Here is a 22639-nt window from a genome sequence, read left to right as displayed (position 1 = left end):
TCCCATGCATAGCATTTGTCAAATTTCGCTTCCCAAAGGATAGAAACCCACTGATGCTAACTTGCCTTTTTCCTCCCTCTGTTGCAGGGGAGAGTCCTTGTAAACCTGACTACTGTGTGATTAGTATCTTTATTTTATCTTTTTAACATAAATTCTAAGAATTCTGGGTGGACAGCAACCTGGTCGTTTACCTGTAATAGCTAGATGCATCTTAACCAAATTTAAACAGTTTTGAATTTGCTAGATGTCAGCTTCACAGCAACTCAAGTAGGTGGCAATTAAAATATGGGTGCTCATCCCATCTCTTCTTTGGTATTCTCTCTCTATGGTCTTTCCTCATGAGAAATCAGAACTTGCAGAATGTCAGACCTGATCCCCTGTATGTCTTCATGGCTGGTTTGCCGCAGCCATACAGCTTCATGCACCAAGAAGCTGCCATGGGCTGTTGGAGGCAAGGCCATGGGAGTCCCTCCACCCCTGATGGCTGATAGAGAGTGGTGGGAACTCATTGCTCCCTCTCTTCTGAGGCCTGGAGGCTGCAAGTGGAGAATGTTCAGGGATTTTGTTGACAAGCCCAGAGTATATTATGGAGAAAGCAAAACTCCTGCAACCCCGGGCAGGCCCTTCAGGTTGACCACGTGGGCTGAGGCTGTGAGAAGAAGCCTGGTCCTCAGATGAGGCATCCAGATCTCGCTAGGCTGCTTTTCATGAGAAGTGGGTGTTGGGAGAGCAAATACGATCTCGATGAAGCTCCGCGAGGAGCATTTATTGACGTCCCTTCTTCCCAAAAGTGGTGTTGGTTCAGTGGTTCTCCAAGGTCTGTTAACAAAGTGTTTGGAATGAGAAAGCACCAGACACCTTCCAAGCATTTGAAGTGTACACCTGGGAGAACTTAGAGAGATGTTTTCAGGGCCAGCTGAAGGAGAAAAATCTCCTAAGCTCCTGAGATTTTTAGAATCTATATGAGAGAACGCCCAGCCTTCCAAACCAAAACATTCCTAAGTTGCCTGTTATTTTTCTGTAAAGACTCTAAAGGGTCATGCATTCTGATTTTTTGTTTCCAGTAGTAGAAATAGAGATGGACTTGTTTTGATCCATCCATGCTCCTTGTGATCTTGAGATAACACCGCTTAGGGTAACCAGACGAGGCTGAGGTTGAGGAAATGACCCACAGCTCTAGAGCGGTAGCAACTCTCAGAATACTTGAGGATGGAACTCAAGAATGTGGTTTTCACAGCCCAGTATTCTAATCAAACAAAATTAACCAGTCAGCCAATATGTCTTGCAATTTGATAGCCATTTTCTGGATCTAATATACATAAAGTGTGTGATTTCTTTGAAAGAAGGTCTACGTGAATATTTCATCTTCTGAATACTGTAAACTATAAAACCCAATGAAAGGCTAGTGCAGTAGCAATAATGGTCCTGGGAAATACATGAAGAAAGACCATCCACATCATGGGAAAATGAGGGAGTGAAGCTGGGCAGTCCTTGGACCAGGGATGTGAGGCCAGCTACCATTCAGGACTAACCAGTGACAGGAAATGTTGATCCAGATCGTTCATTATCTTGGTCGGCTAACTTATCAAGACTGAATCTGGGTCCAACATTTCTCCCATGCAGTGCTCTTTATTTTCTTGGTAAAGGAGGAACATTTGGAGAAAGCAAATTGTTCTTTCTAAGACTCCTATATCATGATATGGAGGGATTGACTGTGGAAGGCCACAGAGGCCCCCTTTGACATGGGATCCTAGAAAGGAGTTCAGTATGGTTCATAGAAGCTGCTGGAGCCATGCCAGTTTGAGTGCAGAGGAGCCTTACGATCCCCAGCAGAGGCTTTGTTTTTCACATGGCTCCTTTTAGTGGAAGCTTCATTCTGAGTCATGCAGAACTTGAGTAGCAAGTAGCAGATAGGGGTTATGCTGTGCCAAAGCACTGTGTACTGTGGCCACCCGGAGCCACAGAGCTTGCATAAAGGCCTGCTTTTTGATAGGGCCAGCCCAAGTTCAGAAGCGAATATCACTCAAAGTCCACGGCATGGTGCAGCCAGCCCATAGTGCATCTTTATCCAGAGCAGAAAACAGGATCCTTCTGATGGGCCCAACCCCACAGATGCCCAGCTGGCCAAGCAAAGTGCAGCTGGATTTCAGCCCCTTCTTAACCCTCATCTGCCCTTGTACAGTAGATGACTCACACCATCATACAGGGTGGCTCTGCTCACAGGAGCCCTGGGCCCAGGAAGAGCTGTGACACATAGCAGGTTCTTAAAGTGAGGGGGTTGGGGTGGGGGGGCTCAGACATGACCTCAGATCAGATGAACAGAGCCTCTTCCCCCCAGCTCTGTGCATTGGGAAGCGTCCTTTCACAGTGGCTATAAAATATGAAAGCCACAATAGGAAGCTTCTGTAGATTGTGTTTGCATTGCCTTCCATCTCCTCTTCAGACTCTCTGGTTGGAGGTCCCAGGCATTGCTGCCTGGAGAGAGGAGGGTCTTCTCTAACTGAAGACCACTTCCTACTGCCCAGGACCAACCAGCCTGCCATCTCCCTGGTTTTGCAGTCAACAGATGACCTCGAGGGTGTGAAGGGGGCCAGAGGGGAAAGACTGTCCATTCCACTACTCTCTCTTGGGCGTGCTCATTCCTTTGGGGTCTACTGCAAAGTAAGGGCCAACACAGAGGACAGAAGGATGTGTGGGAGGAAGGCAAGAAGTAGCAAGGGCCATTAGCCAAGACTCAACAGCAGCAACTGGATTATCCCTCTTTGGGTGGCGGCCAAAGCCATCTGGTGAGAACTCCAGAGGAGGAACTCTGAGGAGGAGAAGATAGAAAAAGTCCTCCGCATCTTTGTACAAGGGACAGCACTTAACTTAGGAGAAGTGGCAGCCCCAAGGGATGGTGGCATCAGCCTCCCTGGACACCTTTGCCTGAGCACTCAGTCAAAGCCCCAGCTGTCCTCTTGAGAGCCTCATCGGCTGTAGCCTCAGGCTCCTGAGATGGACAAAGGAACAGCTGTTGCTGGAGGCCTCGGAGGAGAGCAGAGATGAGAACCAGGTGTTCATCCTTCTCCTAAGAAAACATCACAGTTGGTCTTTGCCAAGGTGCTCCTAGGAATTGAAACAGCAAGGGCTGGGAGCTGAGGGAGCCTTGGCATGCACCAAGCGGCATCTCCATGACAAGCATTTCAGTCCTGCCTGCCAAGGAATGCAGCGGGGAAGTCAGAAGGAGACCAGGAAGCCCTAGGAGCCAGCTGTCACCCGCCTTCCTTCTCCCTTTCCCCCTGCCACCCCCACCCCAGAAGCCAAGGAAAATCTCTTGAGAGTAACCTCCCCCCACCTCCTGGGCAGCTCTGCACACAAACCCCCAGCCCCAGGCCCAGGTGTTGAACCGGAAGTGGAAGGCTGAGGCCCTCCAGGCAAGGCAGAGGGCGGGCAGCCAGGGTGATCAGCCCACCCCCTCCAACCACATAAACACACAGCAGCTCCTTCTCCCCGCCTGGAGGCTGTTTCCCCTCCCCCTCAGCATGTCAGGGCAGAGCCTTGGGCTCCGCTGAAATGAGCTCTCAAACACCTAGACAGCAGAGCCCCTAGAGGGCCTTGACCTCAGTCGAACAGATCCTTTCAGCAAGGAACAGTTGGCTAAAAATCTTTAGAGTTGCTTTTGATTTCACACAGTCCTTGGGCCCCGCTGGGATGTCAGGGTCACAGGCTATATAGCGCCAGCCTGCTCCCTTCGGATCTCAGAGCCCTCTTATTGAGCAGCTGTGAGACCCAGGTCTGCCTAGAGATGGAGGTGAATTTCACAGCCATGCTTGGGAGGGAAGCATGAACTGGTCTCTCCTGGGAAGTGAGGACTTCCCCTAGGACTCTGGGAAACTCCTCAGAGCCCTGCCCAGGTTGACTCCTGCTTCCAGCCTCAGCCTGCTACCAGTGTGATGTCAGGCCCATTGCTAGCCCTCTCTGAACCCTGGTTTTGTCCTGTGTACAATGGCATGGACTGAATCATCTCTAGGGCCCTTTGCAGCTGGGACGTTCTATGGATCTGTGCTTCTCTCTGTCCTGAGATTTTCGAGTTGTGCTAACCATCCCTCAGAATGAGAGAGGAGCCTGCCCGAAAAGTGGCTGCCCACCCTGGCTGAGAATTAAAGCAAGGAGAGAACTGAGTTGGGTGTCCATTTAAAATCCTTTGACAAGCATTTGAGGATCAACACTGGCAGAACTGAGTGCCGCAGCCCCCTGACCCCACAGGCTCCATCCCTCCATCGTTTGGGGCTCATTCTGCACTGTGACCCCTGGAGGGCAGGGAAAGAGAGGTCACAAAGAGCAGCTTAAGCACTGCACACCCTGTCAACCACGCCAGTGCTGCAGTACCCACCCTTCTGGGACGGATGCCCAGCTGGGTGTATGTTGGGAGGTGGGGTGAGGTCAGTTGGGCAGAAAGGTGGGCCCTGTGCAGGTACTGCAAAGTCACCATGGCCATGGGGCAAGGGCATGGGAAAAAATGAAGTGTGAACATCTGGGGACCTCAGCATCACACTGCCTCCCTCCTGCTACCACCCTTTCTGGGTCCCTGGAGACCTCTGGGCTGGCTCGCCACTGTCCTCTCGGAGATGCCCCAAAAGAGGTCACGAGAGGGCATGTCATCCTGGTCACAGTCAGCGGAAGGTTAAGTCTCCTCCAGTCTCTATTCCTCTCTCTCCATCTTGGGTCCAAGTGAAGTTTGAAAAGCATGTTTACTCTTTTAGTTTTGTAGCTAGAAAAGGAAAATGTAAAAGTCTGATTTTTGCAAACCAACGATAATATGTTAAGATGGCTGAATCAGTTTGGCTGGCAGGATACAGAGGCAACAAAGAGATAAAATGGTTCTCCATGAGGGCCCTGGACAAGGTCTTTCTGAAAGCCTGGGGAAGGGGGAGATTTTTATTTATCCAAAAGGTCAGAGGTGGTCATTTTTGAGAAACCCAGCCCTATGCCCGGCCACTCCTCTGGAAAGGAGGAGCCCCCAGCTATTGTAGCTGATGGTTCATCTGTCAACCAAAAGCAGCCAAAAACCCTCTCCCTGCGGAGTGCCCACTCAAGCAAAAGTGCACCAGTGACTCAGCCCCCGGACACAGGGGAGAGCTCGGCACTGCAAAACTGCTCCTTCCTCCTCCCTCTCCCCCACCCGGCCAGCTCCTGCCTTCCGCAGACCCCAATGTGCCGAGCAGTCAAGTGAAAGACTCCTGTGAGGCAGAAAGGCACAGCTGTGTGTTTACAGCCACTGATTCCAATCCAAATCGCAGCCCTGCCAGTCTCCCGCAAGGCAAGCTGGGGGCAAGCCGGGGATGGATGCGCCAGGCAGGAAGCTATTTTGGGAGCTGACCTGCAGCCCTTTGCCGTAGCAGAGCCTTCCTCCCACCTCCTCCTCCACCCCACCAACTCAGGAAAGACGTCCTTCTAGAAGGAGCTCCTGCTTGAGAAGCGGCTGATGGGGTTGTGGGATTTCAGTCTGTTCCTTGTCACTTGTGAAGTCAGATTTCTGGCACCTGTCCCCAGGCAGCCACGCGAGGATGGCCCAGGGTTCCCATCTGTCCAATGAGAAGGCAGAGGGTGAAGGTGACCGAGGGCAGGGCGCTTGGTGAGATGAGCAGCAGGGAGGACAGGCCTGAGTGGGGTACAGGATGCCCGTTTCTGCCCAGGACAGAATCTGCCTTGGACCTGCCAGGGGAGATGTGGCATCACACAAGGGGCAGGAGAGAAACCTCCAGGCGCTAGCCAGGCTTTGGAATAGCAGGAACCTAGGAAGCAGACCAGACTGCCAATGTCAAAGTCAGGGAGAAGACACCCAACTCTGCTTGTGTCCAAACTGGAGGGCTGGAAGTCAAAGTGCTCAAGGTCTGAGGATTTCAAAGGCTGAGAAATAAGATGGCCATGGCATTCCTCCAAAATGAGCTCCTGGTGAAAAGCAACATAGGAGTCTTCATGTTTGTAAGCAGCAAATGAGCACTTTGGTTCTAACTGAGTTTGGGAAGCACGGTATTCTGGAAGAAAGGCAGGATACAAATCCATAGGAAGGAACAATCGCTAAAACGTTGCTATGAAGCAGAATGCTAAGTGGGACACCACAGGGGAGCTGGAAAGAGCTTGGAACGGTGGGATCTTCAGTCCAGTGATATTACCCGAAGGCCTAAGAGAGAAAGACCCTGGAGTGTTTGTTTTGGGGCTCCCCCATGGAAGGGATGGTGGCATGGGGTGGAGAGTGTATAGCTACCCCGGCAGTGCCAGCATCCAAATGGCTGGTGAATTCACAGATCTATGTCCATGGGACATGCAGTTTCTGACTGTGGCCACAAGGGTCCAGCCACAGCCCTGTCTAGTCCAACAACCTTTTTGATGACTCAGATGAAGAGACAAACATGCCAGTCATATTCAAAGATGCACATCCTAAAAGGTATTGCTCATTTGACAGGTAGTATGGTCTGCCATGTTAAGACCATCTCCTTCAGGTGGAATGATGGGTCCAAACAACCAGGGATAATTTAACCACATAAAATTTATGTTAAAAAGAAATTCAGTCTCACAACTACAGGATGACATTCCTAGCCTTCGCTGTAATTCAAGTTTTAAAAACTCTGGGGGTTCTAGTTGACTGCAAGCTTGATACAAGTAAAAGTGGGAGGCAATCACTTTTTTTTTAAAGTATCTTTAGGTTGTAATAAAAGTGGAACGGTCAGAAGTGCTCCATTGCTTTCAGTGTTGCTCTAGACTGTGTTGGATCTTGTTTCCAAGTGCTCTTATTTTATCAGGAACTTCAACAAACTAGAGACAATTTAGAAAAGAATAGCTGAGGACTCTGGAAGCCCAGTGAGATGAAACTGAAGTATATACACACATCCTGCCCTGGCGCCAGTGGTAAAGAGAAATGCAGGGGATGTCAGAGGTGCGGATTCGAACCCTGGGTGGGGAAGATCCCCTGGAGGAGGGCACAGCAACTCATCCCAGTGCTCTTGCCTGAGAAATCCTGTGGACAGAGGAACCTGGTGGGCTAGAGTCACAAAGAGTCAGACACGACTGAAGCGACTTAGCGTGCATGCAAGGAGATCCAGAAACCATCAGGAACTCTATGTGTGTTTGTCACCCAGAGTGAGTGGGCAGTTCTGGATTGTCCCAGACAAAGCTAGAACAAATGGATAGAAGACATGGGCAGGGTCACTCTACTAAGAATATTCTAACAGTATCAACTTCCCAGGGGTGAAATATGTCACCTCAAGGAACAGGGAGCTCCCTGGAAACATTCAGACGTTGGATGGCCAGGGACATCATAGAGCAGGTTCTACGCTGGATTCCACCCGCCTCCTCCAAGAGAACCCTCAGGTGCATTGAATATTTGTGAAACATTGCATGTTATCATAGGTTTATAAATAAACTATGGGAAAGGAGAACAGATCAAATGGAGTGAGTTTGCTGAGACTGGAGAAGAAGGATCCAGAGGAGTCAGGTGAAACGCTGGACTGGAAGAAACACAAGCTGGAATCAAGATTGCCGGGAGAAATATCAATAACCTCAGATATGCAGATGACACCACCCTTATGGCAGAAAGTGAAGAGGAGCTAAAAAGCCTCTTGATGAAAGTGAAAGAAGAGAGTGAAAAAGTTGGCTTAAAGCTCAACATTCAGAAAACGAAGATCATGGCATCCAATCCCATCACTTCATGGGAAATAGATGGGGAAACAGTGGAAACAGTGTCAGACTTTATTTTTTTGGGCTCCAGAATCACTGCAGATGGTGACTGCAGCCATGAAATTAAAAGATGCTTACTCCTTGGAAGAAAAGTTATGACCAACCTAGATAGCATATTCAAAAGCAGAGATATTACTTTGCCAACTAAGGTCCTTCTAGTCAAGGCTATGGTTTTTCCAGTAGTCATGTATGGATGTGAGAGTTGGACTGTGAAGAAGGCTGAGAGCCGAAGAATTGATGCTTTTGAACAGTGGTGTTGGAGAAGACTCTTGAGAGTTCCTTGGACTGCAAGGAGATCCAACCAATCCATTCTGAAGGAGATCAGCCCTGGGATTTCTTTGGAAGGAAGGATGCTAAAGCTGAAACTCCAGTACTTTGGCCACCTCATGCGAAGAGTTGACTCATTGGAAAAGACTCTGATGCTGGGAGGGATTGGGGGCAGGAGGAGAAGGGGACGACCGAGGATGAGATGGCTGGATGGCATCACTGACTCAATGGACATGAGTCTAACTGAACTCCGGGAGTTGGTGATGAACAGGGAGGCCTGGCGTGCTGCGATTCATGGGGTTGCAAAGAGTTGAACACGACTGAGCGACTGAACTGAACTGAACTGAACTGAAGGAAAAAATAAAGCTAGATTATGATAAAGTCAGAGCAAGACCACTGTCAAGAAGAGGAATTGCTGCCCTTCAAGCAATTGCAACTCAAGCAATGCAATTCAAGCAAGGCAAAGTCATCCTTGCCTTTTGTTTTTGGTTATTTAAGCCAATCACTGCTTCTGCAACTGAGCCCTGGGCAACAAGGCTCTCTCCCCAAATGCCTGGGAGGGGATTAGTGAGTGGAGGACACTTGTACCAATGGGCTCAGGGAGGCTGAGCACAGCCGGTGGGTTCCCTGGCTCTGCACTAGAGAAAGCTTGGCCTGACATCATTCCTATCCAGAAAGGGTGTTTTGTTGAGAGCAGAAAAGATGATTGAGCGACTTGCTGGTTCCAGGTGGACATATTGGCACCCAACTTTCTCAGCTGGGCCAAGAGCAGAACACGCTCCCTGAGACCTTAGAGCAAGGGGAAATTATGCTCATGGGCCCCCTCCTCCTGGGCCCTGTCATAAAGACTCATCTTCAGCCCAACTCGGGAAGGGACGAGCTATCCTGCCACATTCTTTCCCGCTGTCCTGAGGACCAACCTGATTGCAAATGACACTCCCTCCTCTCCCGGGCTTTGCCAGGGCTGCTTTCACCTCATCATGGAATTGTATAATTATGGTGATTACAGCTTATGGCTTTTTCCTCTCCTCATCTTTTGCTTTCAAATTCTTTGAGGCCTCTCATTAAGTATGGCGATCCTGATAAAGGCAGGAAAGTTTTAATAAGATGCATTTTGAAGCTAAAGAAAGCCCAGTCAGAGTTGATTGTTACTATGTCCTCTCATGCTGCTGCTGCTGCTAAGTCACTTCAGTCGTGTCCGACTCTGAGCGACCCCATGGACGGCAGCCCACCAGGCTCCCCCATCCCTGGGATTCTCCAGGCAAGAACACTGGAGTGGGTTGCCATTTCCTTCTCCAATGCATGCATGCAGGCTAAGTCGCTTCAGTCGTCTCTGACTCCGTGCGGCCCTATGAACAGCAGCCCTCCAGGCTCCTCTGTCCACAGGATTCTCCAGGCAAGAATGCTGGAGTGGGTTGCCATTTCCTTCTCCCGTGTCCCCTCATAACAGGCCTTTAAAATTCTGTGGTGGGTGATTAATGCCTGAATATCAGAGGTAGGGGAGAGAGAGAGATGGAGGTCCAGACTGGGGAGTGTGACTGTACTTTTTCACAGAGAATGGTTTTACTCCCTGCCCCCTGGCCTTTCTCATTTACACCAAGAGCATGGTGCATCTGAATCCCCACACCTAATGGAAAAAGACGACTGTCAAGTAAGGATAAAGGGCCTGGCGTTTACATCATAGCAGGTTCAGTTGGGAAATACACATGGAGCAGTTGACACAAAACTCAATCAAACCTTAGGAGCTGCAGCAAAAGTAAAGAGGACCTGCTGGTGGATTCTCTGTCCTCGACCATGCTGGAAGGTTCTAAATACGTAAAGGACCCAACCATTAGCATTTGAGAGTGGTCACCATCCTGTGGTCATATCCTCAAGGATGGTTTCCTTGGTAATGACAGCTTCAGAGCCTATCATTTGCTGCCCTTCAATCACAGCTTTGCTGAACTGTTTCTAGATGTGCAGGATGTTAGGAGAAGGATCACCAGGAAGGCATGTGGCGAGGGTGGGGGAGTGACAGGGTGGCCGCCAGAGTCCCCAGCTTGCCCTTCAAGAGCTTTGTGCAGGCGTGATATCTGAGTCCCCTTTATTTCCAGCCTCCCCAGGACTGCATGGAGAACTACCCAGCAAGGTGCAACTTGCCCTGGCAGGAGTCTCTTTTGAGAGGCTCCAGCTGTCCCCTGGGAGCTGACTGCCCTGAACCATCGCACAGCTCTTTAGCCAGCTGGCAGTTGGCTATCTGAGTAGCACCAACCATCTGGGGTTAAATGCTGTTGAAAACCTAGCAGTGATATTTCCCCCAACTGCATTCTCATCCCCTACTGAAGATGACCTACTAGCTCTGCCCCCAAGAACAACGTCCCTTTAGTGCCCCAGAATGTAGAGAGTGGGCTCGAGCTGGGGGTTGGGCAGCCCCAGTTGAATTCTGTTTCTCCAGCTGGAGTTGGGATAAGACCCCAGGCAAGTTGCTCACTTGCCCAAGGGGTACAATGACGTCTACTGCCTGGGGTGGACGTTGGCACTGAATGAGGGCATGGCAAAAACAGCTGCCGTGTCTTGGGTGCTCACAGTGTCACAGTGTTGGCATCCGTGTTGTGCAGATCTTGGCCTGAGAAGGACTTAGGTTCTCCTCCAGCTCCACCACTTAACTCTGTGACTCAGGCAGCACCTCCAAGCCGAGGTTTCTGCACCTTGTAAAAAGGAGATAAGAGGAAATGATTAAGGACTTTCCTGGTGGTTCAGTGGTTAAGGCTCAGCCTTCCAATGCAGGGGGTGTGGGTTTGATCCCTAGTTAGAGAACTAAGGTCCCACATGCTATATAGGCAGTGGCCAAATTAAAAAAAGAAAAAAAGTAAGTGATTAGGAGGGGAAAAATACGTAAGATGCTTAGCATAGTGTGTGCAGTATATAAGCTCAAGCATAACTCTTTGTACTGTTATTATATTCTATTATGATGATGTTACCTGCAGCCCACGCTTAGCTCTTATTCTTTATCTGATTTCCAACAGTGTTCTGCAAAGTAGGTATTACTGTATTTATTTAGCAGTTGAGGATGGGGACACAGATACCTCAAATACGACAGTGTGTGCAAAGCACATTCATATATTACAGCAACCAGCTCATGACCCTACTCAATAAATGGTAGCTATTATTACTGTCTTATTTTTAAAGTCAACTCAGAGAGCTGGTTTCTCTGCTTTCCCTCAGAACGGAGGGACTGTGGTACCAAGCAGACTGGCTTCTGCCCTGTGGTCTATTTCCCACTGCCCCTTTGCTCTTCCCAGGAAGCTGTAGGACCTAGGGGCTTGCAGCAGCATAGTGCCAAGACATGGGGAGGGCCACCAGGGAAGCACTGCCTATGTTGCCAGGATCTGGCATTTGCTCCCATCCCCCGAGGTGCAGGACCCTAAGAAGCCTCCTGCTTCCAGACCCAGATCAAAGCTAGTTCTCCCCTAGCAGAGCGTGAACTCCAGTTCTCCAGAGGTAGCGCCCTACATGGCAGAGCCTCATTCCCAGAAACTCTCATCTCGCCGCTCGCTGCCCGGCTGGAGCCGCCCTGAGCAGCGCAGCCTCCCCAAGTCCGGTTGTTTCCTCTGCCAGATAAACAGAGGCTTCTCTTTTTTAAGTGCTATACTACAAAGAGGGGTTGGAGGAGGAGTTACGACCAAGTGGCTTTGAAATCCAGGGATGCCTTGAAATCCCTCGTAAACCAGCCCCCTGGGGTGCACACTCCCCCTACTTGTAGTATCGACAGAAACAGAAGCACAGAAGCCATTTCCTCTGACACAAATAAATGGCTTTGTCCTGAGGAAAATCGGGTTTATAGATGTCTCTTAAGGTAAATGCTTTAGATGGGCATCTTAGGAGTCTGAGGTAAAGCTCTACAGCCAAACACGTGGTTGCTTATGAACCTTGCACAAGACGCTCTTGTAAGTGCCTGTGGTGTAAACGCGCACATGGATGTGTGCACAGCTGCGTACACCGGTGCATGTGCTACCTGCCCGCTGCACGCTTCCGTGTCCAGTGTATGGTGCGTGCGGCACATACGCAGCACACCTGCCTGTGCCTCCGCGCGTAGACCGCCTGCCCGCCGCTGCCGCCGCCGCCGCTGCTGCTGCTGCTGCTGCTGCTGCTGCTGCTGGGTGCACGTCTGGGCAGGGGCTCCCCTAAAGCCACCGGTCTTCACGGTTTCAGCTGGATAAGTTGTTCTTCACTTCCCTTCCTAAAAACACAATTGCCTAGTGCTGCTGGCGCAGAGTCAGAATGGCCGCTGCATTTCACCCCCGAGGCGGCTTCCTTCCAGCAGTGGGTGAGTGATCCCGGCGTCCGCACGCTCTAACCTTCCTCGGAGGCCTTCTGCAACAGAAGGTGCTCCCCAAACCAGAAGAGATGATCTGTGTGTCCATGGCCTCATCTCCACCCACCCCTCCTGTTCTCACGCCCTAGTTCCATGGACAGTCAGCGGCATCCTTTTTTTGATGTTCCCCCTTTTTTTTTTACACTATAGTTTTTTGTTTTGTTTTGTTTTGTTTTTTCTTCCTGAGAAGCAAGAAGCCAAGGGGTCCAGAAATGGCAGGGAGATGAGTCTGTTGTCCTAGAGGCAATGTTCAAATAATGTCTTTGGGTATTGATCCTGTCACTCATTCCTGAGCCCCTAGCAGAAATGCCCACTACCTTTGAAGATACTTTTAAATCCAACAGCAGTATCCTTAAGCTTAGTAACCCCCTTACAGCTTCCGTTACTCTTAATCTGTGGCCCAGGGCCAAGTCCTATGGGAAACGGGAAAAATCTCACCTTTCTACCTGCTAGACCACCAAGGGAGAAGAGGGCTAAGGAACCAACCTATTACCTGTCCAGCATTGCAGGGACATGTGAAAAGGGTTCAGAGGGAAGTAAGAAGGTTCCCGGTGGCTAGGAATTCCATCAACCCAGAGATGCCTTGAAAAATGCTGCTTGACCTGTCCCCTGTTACACTTTTTCAGATTAGGAATACCTGTCTGATAAATGCCCACCTAATTGCATTCCTGATAATAGGGAGGAGAGAGAAATGAGTCAGCCCTCTTTGCATATGCTTCTAAATGAACCTGGACATCCCCAGAAAGATGATGCTTTGGGGCAGTGGGAGACAGTCAGCATGCTGACCACCTCTGCCTTCGAAACCTTGCCTTGGCAGCTGCCTTAACCAACAACCCCACCCCATGGATGTGTTCTGCGTGAATGTGTTCACAGGAGATGAGACGTGCCCTTAGGAGGGTGGGGTTGGTGTCCTTGTGGGTCCTGAGAAGAATCAAACACACTGCCCAGCCAGTGACCCTACCTGCTGTCTCGTCCACTAAACTTCAGCAGCGCTCTCCCCTGTGGCCATAGTTGGGTCACTTGAACTTCCTAGTTGGGAAAAAAGTAGAATCAAGTTGTTGCCAATAGCAACTGAGCCATGTCCCTGTTCTTGAGTCTTTTGGCCCTTGCCTAACTTGGAGTGAACCAACGCAGAGATGCCAGAGTACATTTAAGGAGGAGGAGGAGAGGAAGAGGCAAGCCCAGAACCAGCTACAGGAAGGCATGCTACTGAGGGGCTTTGTGAACAGAATACTCACCTCTGCTCCACCCCTGCATCCACCAAGAACTTGGGGCAGGCTGCTTATAGAAAGAGCACCGGGGTTATTCAGTCAGAGCTAGAGGAAGGAGATAAGAGATCCAGTACTGAAAGAGGGGATTTCTTCTGCCTACAGAGAAAAACGCAGCAGGAAAGTAGAAGTGCACAACTTGGACAGGAGGCTGGGGAGTCTGTGCCTGGGCATTGTGCCACCCGTGTCGGGCACAGCTGCTGAGCCCTTGTCACTCTCGGCATCCCTCGTGCCTGTCCGGTGGCTGATTTGTCCCTGCACAGATGGGGACTGTGGAGGAAGTTCTCCCATCACCCACCAAAACTAACAGGCAGAGGTCGAACTTTGCAAAAGAGCCCCAGAGGCGATGAGCGTGATGAGAGGACAGGAGTCAGGAGCGCCAGGAACAGCAGCCAGGAAGGGCTTCCCCCAACCAGTCTGCTGCAGGGATTTGGTTCTAACTGGAGTGAAGCATCTGCCTGCCCCTCCTTAGGAAAGGTGAACATCACACCTGCCTTTCTCTTCCCGGGACTGTTGCTATGGAGATCCCAGGAGTGTCAGCACCTGTTACACAAGGTCACAAACAGAAGTGGCAGCCTCACTGGCCTGTTGAGCAGCCACCACTTTAAATCCATGAGCACCAAGCAGCAGTGAGCTGTGCCTCAACTTAGTCCAGCAGCCAAAGTCAAAGGGAAGCCCGTCAGGCAGAGCAGAAATGTCCTGGATGCTCTCAAGCTTATGCCCGAGAGCTGAAGCTTCTTTCTCAGTGAGGTTGAGAAAATCACCTCGGCCTGCCCAGAGAGGAGGCCTGGTATGGGCGGGCCTGGAGGAGTCCCTAGTCCTGAGCATTCCCACCTGCCCCCTTCCTTGAGAGTGGTGGTCGTGTACCAAGGAGATGGTGGATGGGCCATCAAGGCCACTGACCAGCTGTATATGCTCAGGCTAGTAGCTCAACCTCATGTGTCCAGCGGGTGTTACAGGGAGACCTAACTGGCAAGGATGCTGTGGACATGGGCGCAGGTGTCTGTCAAAGGCAGAGCGTACTTGACACACAACAGCTGCTCAATGTTTGATCAGTGGATGGCCGTGGGTAACTGTCCTTGACAACTAACCTGTGCCTCTTGTAAGGGGACCATCCCCATGCTGCTACCATCAAGGTCTGGGCGAGTAGAATAGGAGGGCACTTGAAAAAGGAGGGAGCAATGCCACCCCGTGCAAGAATAAAAAAATTCAAACAGAAAGTCCCTGGGAGGTAGGGCATAGAGGTTGGTCCTCTCACATTTAGTTCAGATAGGAGGGCTGGCAACTCATAGTGGCTAAATTTACAAAAATAAGTTAAAAAATAAAGCACTGCTAGTTTCCAATACGGAGTAGAGTGAAGTGTCTGAACCTGCTAATTGTTCCAGGAACATTTTGTGGGCATTGCTCTCAGCATGCGTGACGACTAGCAGAGTCCACAGACCCACCGTTGACGTGAGAAAATGTGACTACTTATTTGTATTACCGTACATAAGATGGTGGGCTGTTACAGGAGACTCCATTGTTTTTATTTGACCATATTCCTTACTTTTTAAGTAGGTTTAATGTGCAGTGCTAGTGGTAAAGAACGTGTCTGCCAAAGCAGGAGACATAAGAAATGAGGTTCGATCCGAGTCAGGAAGATCCCCCGGAGGAGGACATGGTGACCCACTCCAGTATACTTGCTGGAGAATCCCATGGACAGACGAGCCTGGTGGGCTATAGTCCATAGGGTCACAAAGAGTCAGACACGACTGAAGCGACTTAGCATGCATGCACATTGTGTATTAATTCTTTATCCAGTGAGTTTTTTTTTAAATTAATTCAGTTTCAACCTATCTTTTGATTTGGGGGCTTGTTGTTTTATGTTTGTGGTATCTGATTTTTAAACAGTTGAATGCAGAAAATATTTTAAAACCAAATAAAATGCCCTTCAGCTCCTGAGAGAGATCAGAAAGCTTAGCAAGGACCAAGGAGTAACACAGACCCCGGGAGAGGATCTTGTCACAGGGGGCCTGCCCCTCCCCACCCCCTCCCCATCCCCACCCCACTCCCACCCCCTCAAAGAGTGAGAAAGCCAGAAGCAACCTCTCTTCCCCAGATGCTGCTCCAGCCTAGCTCTGCCGTGGATCAGCTGTGGGTAACTGTTGGCTAGTTCCCACTTCATCTGCCCATCTTGCTGGAGGAGGAGAGTCAAAGTGTTTTCAAAGGATTCTCTATAACATATGGGTTTTCCTACAATCCCCCGACAGAGCTTCTCAGCCTTAAACCATCTTGAGCAAATGGCACTCTCGCCCTAATTTTAACCATCATGGAGAAAGGAGATGCCACAGAATTCCTTACACTTCCTTGTGAAGTCATCCCTTTTGCTTTGCTCAATAGAGAAGGGGCACCAGGGCGACCAAGCTCCAGGAAAGTCACCTAGGAAGTCGGGCTGGTCCTTGGCCTCTGCCTCCTGATAAACGCAAGCTGAGACCTCTCCTTTCTACCCAGCTCTTAAGTCAGGGGCTGACCACTCTCCCAGTGAGTCCCCTACAGACCTGTGACTCCACACACACTCATCGTTTATGGACTTGAGCATCAACCACTCATAGGTAACTTTCAGTCTCCTTGAAAGGACAGCTTATCTCTGGGGCCTCCCACGTCTTGCCTGCTGAAGTCACTTCCTGAGCCCTATTCAGCAAAACACCATTTTTCATTAACAGGGATGAAAAATGTCTGTATGTCACCACCAGGTGATCGGCTTGGATCGATGAAGACTGGAAATCATGTTCCAAATTAGCTCTATTGCAAGTTCTAGTTCCTCAAGCAGAGGAATCTGGGTTTCCCCCATTCCGGAGAGGGAAGCTTTGAATTCAGCCAAAAGGCAAGGTTGCTGGGACAGCAACTGAAAAAGAGTAAGGGGTGGGGAGTTCAAAGCAGAGATATGATAGATGGATTATTTTTAATCTTTTTTTTTCTTTTGAGGCATAATTACTTGTGGCAAAATCAATAGATCTGAAATGTATGGTTCAATGAATTTGACAAATGTATGTACCAGTGTAACCTACATCCCATCACCCTAGAGAGTTCCCTCATGCCCCTTTTCAGTCAGTTATATCCCTCTGCCCTAGAGACAACCATGGTTGATTTCCATCCCCCTTGTAGCCTGGTTTGGACTTAGTGGACTTGCAATCTGTAACTGTGGTCTTAGGTCATCTGGACAAATCAGCAAGAAAATCTCAGCAGCAGCTCAGATGTCTCCACTTTCTTAGTGCTGCAAAAGGTCCTGCCCCTGAGCCGCCAGTGCTTGGCTCCTCTGCCCCCAGTGTGCCATCTGACCCCTCAGGGCTACCCTCTGAACCACAGCCCTTCTCCCACTCAAAGAGGTTAGCACCTGTCTCCCAGGTAAGTGAGTGGTAAAGCTCTTGGTAATGGTGACGGTGCATGCTTTGTTGATTAATACCGGGACGTGCAATGCACAGAGTCACGGCATGTCAAGCAGCATGTTGATTTTTACCGAAGCACCATACAAAAGGGAGCTCTTCCTTTTGTGCATTTCCTTTTAGAAACAAAGGATTCCATGACTACCTTCTTCCAGGCTTCTAGCCATCAAGATGGCTGCAGAGCTGAAATGATTAGTAAGCGTGGAGGCTGGGAATTGAATGTGTGTAGGTGTTTGTGATCCCGGCCCTGAGCCCGTGGTCCATGAAATTGAAGGATCCCAAATTCTATTGGATTAAACTTAGCCAAATGTCTCGAAGGTGAAAAGCACTTTGTCTGAATGCAAAGCTTTGGTGTCTCTGGAATGTACCTTCTGCAGCTCAGTTCTTAATCACTGTATATTTTTTCACTTGGACAAAGGCTGCCGGCTAATAGCATTTTCAACCACCTTCAGCTGCTTCAGTCAACTACGCCAAGGCCTCAGGCTGAGCTGGTAGCAGTTTCCTGGCACCGTGATCCATTCCCAACTGACCAGCATTGAGGAACAGCACATTCACACCCTGAAAAAACGCCTTCCCCCTGTAACTATGCAAGATGCCAGGCAAAGGCAGAATTACTACTCCCCTCCCTAAGCGTCTCCTGTAAACCCATCCAAGTTGGAGGATGGGGGTGAAGAGGAGGGAGGAAAGAGCCCCAGATGGTGCAGGGCAGGAACTCTCCTCCCTGGGCAGAGAAGGTAGCTAGGAGCTCCCAGCAAGCCCATAGCAGCACAGACCTTGAAGCAGCTCATCTCTGAACACCTCTGCTGTCAGATTTCACTTTGATCCCTGAAAATTATAAGAACCTCAGCTCTTCAGAAGAGAGGCAGCTGCTGAGCCAGGGTGATTGCAGGATTTCTTTCCCCCAAGCCAGAGGGCAGGCATGTAGCCTTGCCTGCGTCCTGCATGAGTAACCACCTTCCAGCCTCACCCGCGAGGTCACTGCCTAGTGAACAGATTTCGGTTGGGCTGGGCTGCCCCTGGGCTGACCTGAACGCTCACGACCTCCTTTAGCAGCAGAACTGGCATTTGGTAAATGCGCAAGTGCAAGAGCGGGCAAGGGAGGCAAAAAAAATGCCAAGGAGCACCACCTGGATGGCTAGAGGTTGGAAACATTCTCCAGGCTGGTCAGCTGCACCCCACCCCTCACCCGTGAAGCCCCAAGCCCTGGAAGCAGCTGGGGGATAGAAGGGGAAGGATGGATGGGCTGGCCATAGGTCTTTGGAGTCAGAGCTGTGAGGCTGAGCTCCAGGACTTAGGCAGGAAGAGATTAATTAGCGCCTCCCAGCCCAGCCAGCAATATAGAAGAGGGAGGTGTGGAGGGTAGGGATCCTCAGGGCTAAATTCACCTCAAACAGACAGACATACAGTCATCCAGAAATAGAATCTCTAACCTCTCTCAGCCACAGCCCCCTTTCCAGCCAAAATGACCTCACTAATGAGAATGAAGCTGTAATGAGGGTTCAGATGCCTGGTAAACCTCACCTTCTTTGTCTCTGGGCTTTTACCATACCCACTGGCAACAGACTGTTATAATTTAGAAGCTTTAGTGATTCCTTTTGTTCACAGCCAGCAGCTAAATCAGAGTTGTGAAGGCCATTGTATGGCAGACCTGCAACATATATATTTGGGTACTCAATATGTAATGTGTGGCCCTGTTGGAGGAGGGATGGAAAGAGAAGGGAGGAGCTGGTATTTGGTGTGTGGATTCCACAGCAGTAAGCAGTACCCAAGAGGAAAGTGACCTTCCTTGGTGCGTTTCCTGTGAGCAAGGATGGACAAGGGTGAAAGGGACTAGGGGAGGTTTGGTAGAGGCCCCCAGACTGGAGACCTCTGGACTGATCAGTCCCTATTCCCATGTGCTTCCTGTCTTCAGGGGAGCTTCCCCGATGGCTCAGCAGTTAAGAACCCACCTGCAATGCAGGAGACATGGTTTCGATCCCTGGGTCAGGAAGATCCCCTGGAGGAGAAAATAGCAACCTGCTCCAGTATTCTTGCCTGGAAAATCCCATGAACCAGAGGAGCCTGGCGGGCTAGAGTCCATGGGGTCGCACAGAGTCAGACATGACTGAGTGACTGAGCAAACACACACGCACCTGCCTTCAGGCCTCCACGGAGAAGGCACAGTCCCAGGTGACCACCTGGATGACAAATGCCTCCAACTCCGTGTAAGAAAGGGCAGTCAGAAAAGTCCCCGCTACATGTGTGCTGAGAACCAGGCTGGAGGGGGTCCTTGCAGATCAGCCTCTGCCACCTATAAGCTATTGTGTACCTAACCCACTCCACACAGAGGAGTAGCCATCCTTCTCTTAGTGATTTGCAAGAACTGGCACTGGAAACCTTCTAGGATTTTTTGTTGTTGTTGTTAATCTGATTTTAAAAATCCTTTAGCCCAGTATAAATGTATCCAGCTGCAGGCTAAGTTTAGTGTATCTGAAGATTCAGATAAGGTTGCTGATGGGGAGATTTTGTGTGTGTGTGTGTGTGTGTGTGTGTGTGTGTTAAGACAGAGGAGGAAAAACAATGAAAAGTGCTGTCCAACGAGCAAAAATGAGGAGTGAAAGGGGGGGAAACAGAGCAAAGGGGAGGTACATGCAGACTGTCCAGCTGTGCCTGAGGGTGTTTCCATTTCTGGACAAGCTCCCATCCATGCCATCGGAATTCTCAAAGTCAAGCTGGCACGTCCCTCCATGGAGAGCTTAGCCAGACGACACTCTTGTGTCCGGCAAACTCACAGCCCGTATTGTTCGTTTGTTGGAAATGCCCATTATCAGTCAATTCATCAATCAGCAGGTTTATTGAGTACCCTACCAGGCTTCACAAACCTGATCAATTTTTTCTAATTACATCCAGCGAACATGTAGCCAAGCCCAGTAAACAAGACGAGCCCTCATATCCCACTTGGAAATGAACATGAGGAATTGCCGGCGCTTGCCACCTCACGCTGCCAAACACTACAGCACACACTGACGGGCGAGCGTGTGCTACCCTTGCAGATGGCGCTGGTGTCACTGACCCACTGTCAATAATAAGATGAGTTCTGAGTGTTTTCTCAGACACAAAAATCCATTTGCTTGGGTCCAGTCATACTCTCGTCTAGACCCCTCTCTAACGCTATGGATTTCAGTGGAGAGTGAGCAGGGGATGGGTTCAGACTATGGCCAGGAAACAAGCAGGGAACTGAGCCTTGCTCATTGTCCTCCTGATGTCCAGCCCCACATCAGAGGCTCCTCAGCTGCCTCCTTCTGGGCATGTGGACAACCGGCCTCTCACAGGGGGGCCTCTATGCCCCATGTACCAAGACTCATGGTACAGTAAGTCTTTTTTTTTTTTTCTCTCTCTCCTCAAAAGAACCAGAACAGCTATGTTTTGTAAGTGAAGGGCTGGTTAGACTTCCTGAAGTGGAGTCATCAAAGTCAGCCTCTGAGTAACGTAGATGGAGACCAACATAGGAGCACGTTATCCTGTGTCCTGTAGCCCAGGCCCCAAGCCTTGGTGGATACCCAGACCTTCCCAGTCCCAGAACTGGTCATCAAGAGGACCCAAGGAGAGGGAATTCCTTGGGGATCCAGGGATTAGGACTTCATGCTTCCACTGAGGCAGGGCGGGGGGGCCTGGATTCAATTCCTGGTCAGGGAACTAAGATCCTACAAACTGCAGAGTGCAGCCAAAATAAGTAAAAAATAAAGTTTCAATTAAAAAGAAGGATCAGGGGCTTTCCTAGGGTCTGGTTGCTAAGTGTCCATGCTCCCAATGCAGGGGGGCCCGGGTTCAATCCCTGATCAGAGAACTTAATAGATTCCACATACTGCAACCAAGACCCAGCACAGCCAAATGAAAATAATTAAAAAAAAAAAATTTTAAAGGATGCAAGGAGAGCTCAATCCTATGTTTCAAATAGAATTCCTTCTTTCTTCTTCAGACTAGTTAATTTGTTAGTTCCAAGTCACCCAGATCCTTAGCCATCGTCTGCTTGGGTCAACCCAGCCGCTGGGTCTTACTAGTCCCCTGGCCAACCTTTCCTTCCTCATTTGGATTAAATCAAGTTCAGAGGCAGCCCACAGGCATTAAGAGATACTCCAAGGGTTGAAACCCCTGGTTGGGGTAAGTAAAATCCCCCCACACTCAAAAGAGGACCAGCAGCACACCCTCACCCTCTAACCTGGACCCCGAGAGCTGGTTGTCCAACTGTCTGTGGTTAAGCCTCCCAAACCCGGAGATCAGAGGGGTTGGTGAGCTAAGTGGTTTGGCCTCTGTGGCTCATGCAACAATTAACCCACCTGTCTGGCTCTCTGTGTCTGTCCTGTGCGTGCGTGTGTGCGTGCGTGCGTGCCTGTGGTGCCCTCTGTCGCTGTCTCTGCAGGGAAAGTCGCTGGCGGGCAAGCGCCTCACCGGCCTGATGCAGTCCTCCTGACGGTCCCTGCCGCAGGGCCCGGGCCCGAGGACCACGCGGGCAGCCGGCGGCGCTCCACGTCCGCCGACAGAGCATCCCTGCGGGGAGATTTGGTCACTGTGAAGGAGAAGGAGTGAGGGCCGGGCCACGGCGGGGAGACGCGGTGCGTGAACCAGAGGGAGGCCAGAGAGAGCCCTCGGAGGCTGGGGTCGGCCGGGCAGAGGCCCCTGTTTACAAACCCCTCTTCTTGTACAGTCGTGCGCCAACGCCTCGCTCTGTAGGAGGTCCCAGTCCCTCACGTGTTCTGGGGAGAGCGCCCGGCTGGGCTCCTGCTGTGATTGTCCCCTGAGGTTCCATTCTATCATCACTCCTCCCCGCTGTCTGGGGGATCACGCCTTCCAGCGAACTCGAGCTCGAGAGGACCCGCCGCCCCCAAGCACATTCAGTATTACCACCCACCGCCTGTGGTGCACCCGCGGCGCCCGCCCCAGTCACACCACTGTGTCCCAGCTGCCTCCCGCCTGCCCCATCGCTGCGGCCACCGCGTGTAAGGAGCCGAACCGGGCTGCCCGCACACCACGCCCCCGCACCCCCCCAATCACACCGTCAGCACTGAGCCGCTCGAGGATCACAGCACTTCACGGTCTTCCAACCCGCTTTGAGGCCGCCTTTCAAAGGGGTCACCACAAGGCACTAGCGGCTGCCCCTTCTCCCGTCAACCGTCTGGAGGATCCAGCACCAGGGGAGGCCCTGATGTCAATGAAAGAGCTTGTGGTTTAACAGCCCTGAAGGTCCTGACCATCTTTTAAAATTTTTGATTATTTCGTAATTTATTCTGTTGCGGCCCCTCGCTCCTTGGTGTGTCCCCACGTGTCTTACTTAAAATAAATGTGGCGGTGAACTTGGGGGCCCTTGGGATCCTCCCCTCCGACAGCCCTACGTGGGAGCTGGGGGATTCAGGCTGGGAGTCCTGGGTGTGGCCGGGCCCCTGAGGCCAGGTCTCAGTTGTGTCTGAAGCCAGGGGGGAGGCCAGGCCCCACTGGTCCTCTGATGGCCTAGCAAAGGCACCGTCCTCCGCAATGTCCGTGATCATGGAGAAACGCAAGCACAGAGCCCAACCTGCGAACACCTGCATAACATCCACTTGTGTGTGTCAGAGTCACCATCTGCCAGCTTGGCGGTG

General features: G+C 50.7%; 1 protein-coding gene across 4 annotated transcripts in view; it reads left to right on the top strand.

Annotated features, from left to right (window-relative positions):
- The window catches only part of RGS6 (regulator of G protein signaling 6), a 188837-nt gene extending 167244 nt beyond the window's left edge, over positions 1 to 21593 (top strand). For all 4 annotated transcript variants that reach the window (XM_068964417.1, XM_068964418.1, XM_068964420.1 and 1 more), the window contains 2 exons: positions 12223 to 12289; positions 21427 to 21593. In XM_068964417.1, coding sequence (XP_068820518.1) covers positions 12223 to 12289; positions 21427 to 21593 — 234 coding nt within the window. The remainder of the gene's footprint in view (positions 1 to 12222; positions 12290 to 21426) is intronic.
- The last annotated feature ends 1046 nt before the right edge of the window (positions 21594 to 22639 follow it).

This window comes from Capricornis sumatraensis, chromosome 2 (assembly GCF_032405125.1).
Source record: "Capricornis sumatraensis isolate serow.1 chromosome 2, serow.2, whole genome shotgun sequence".
Lineage (NCBI taxonomy): Eukaryota > Metazoa > Chordata > Mammalia > Artiodactyla > Bovidae > Capricornis > Capricornis sumatraensis.
This window is presented reverse-complemented; position numbering and strand designations above follow the sequence as displayed.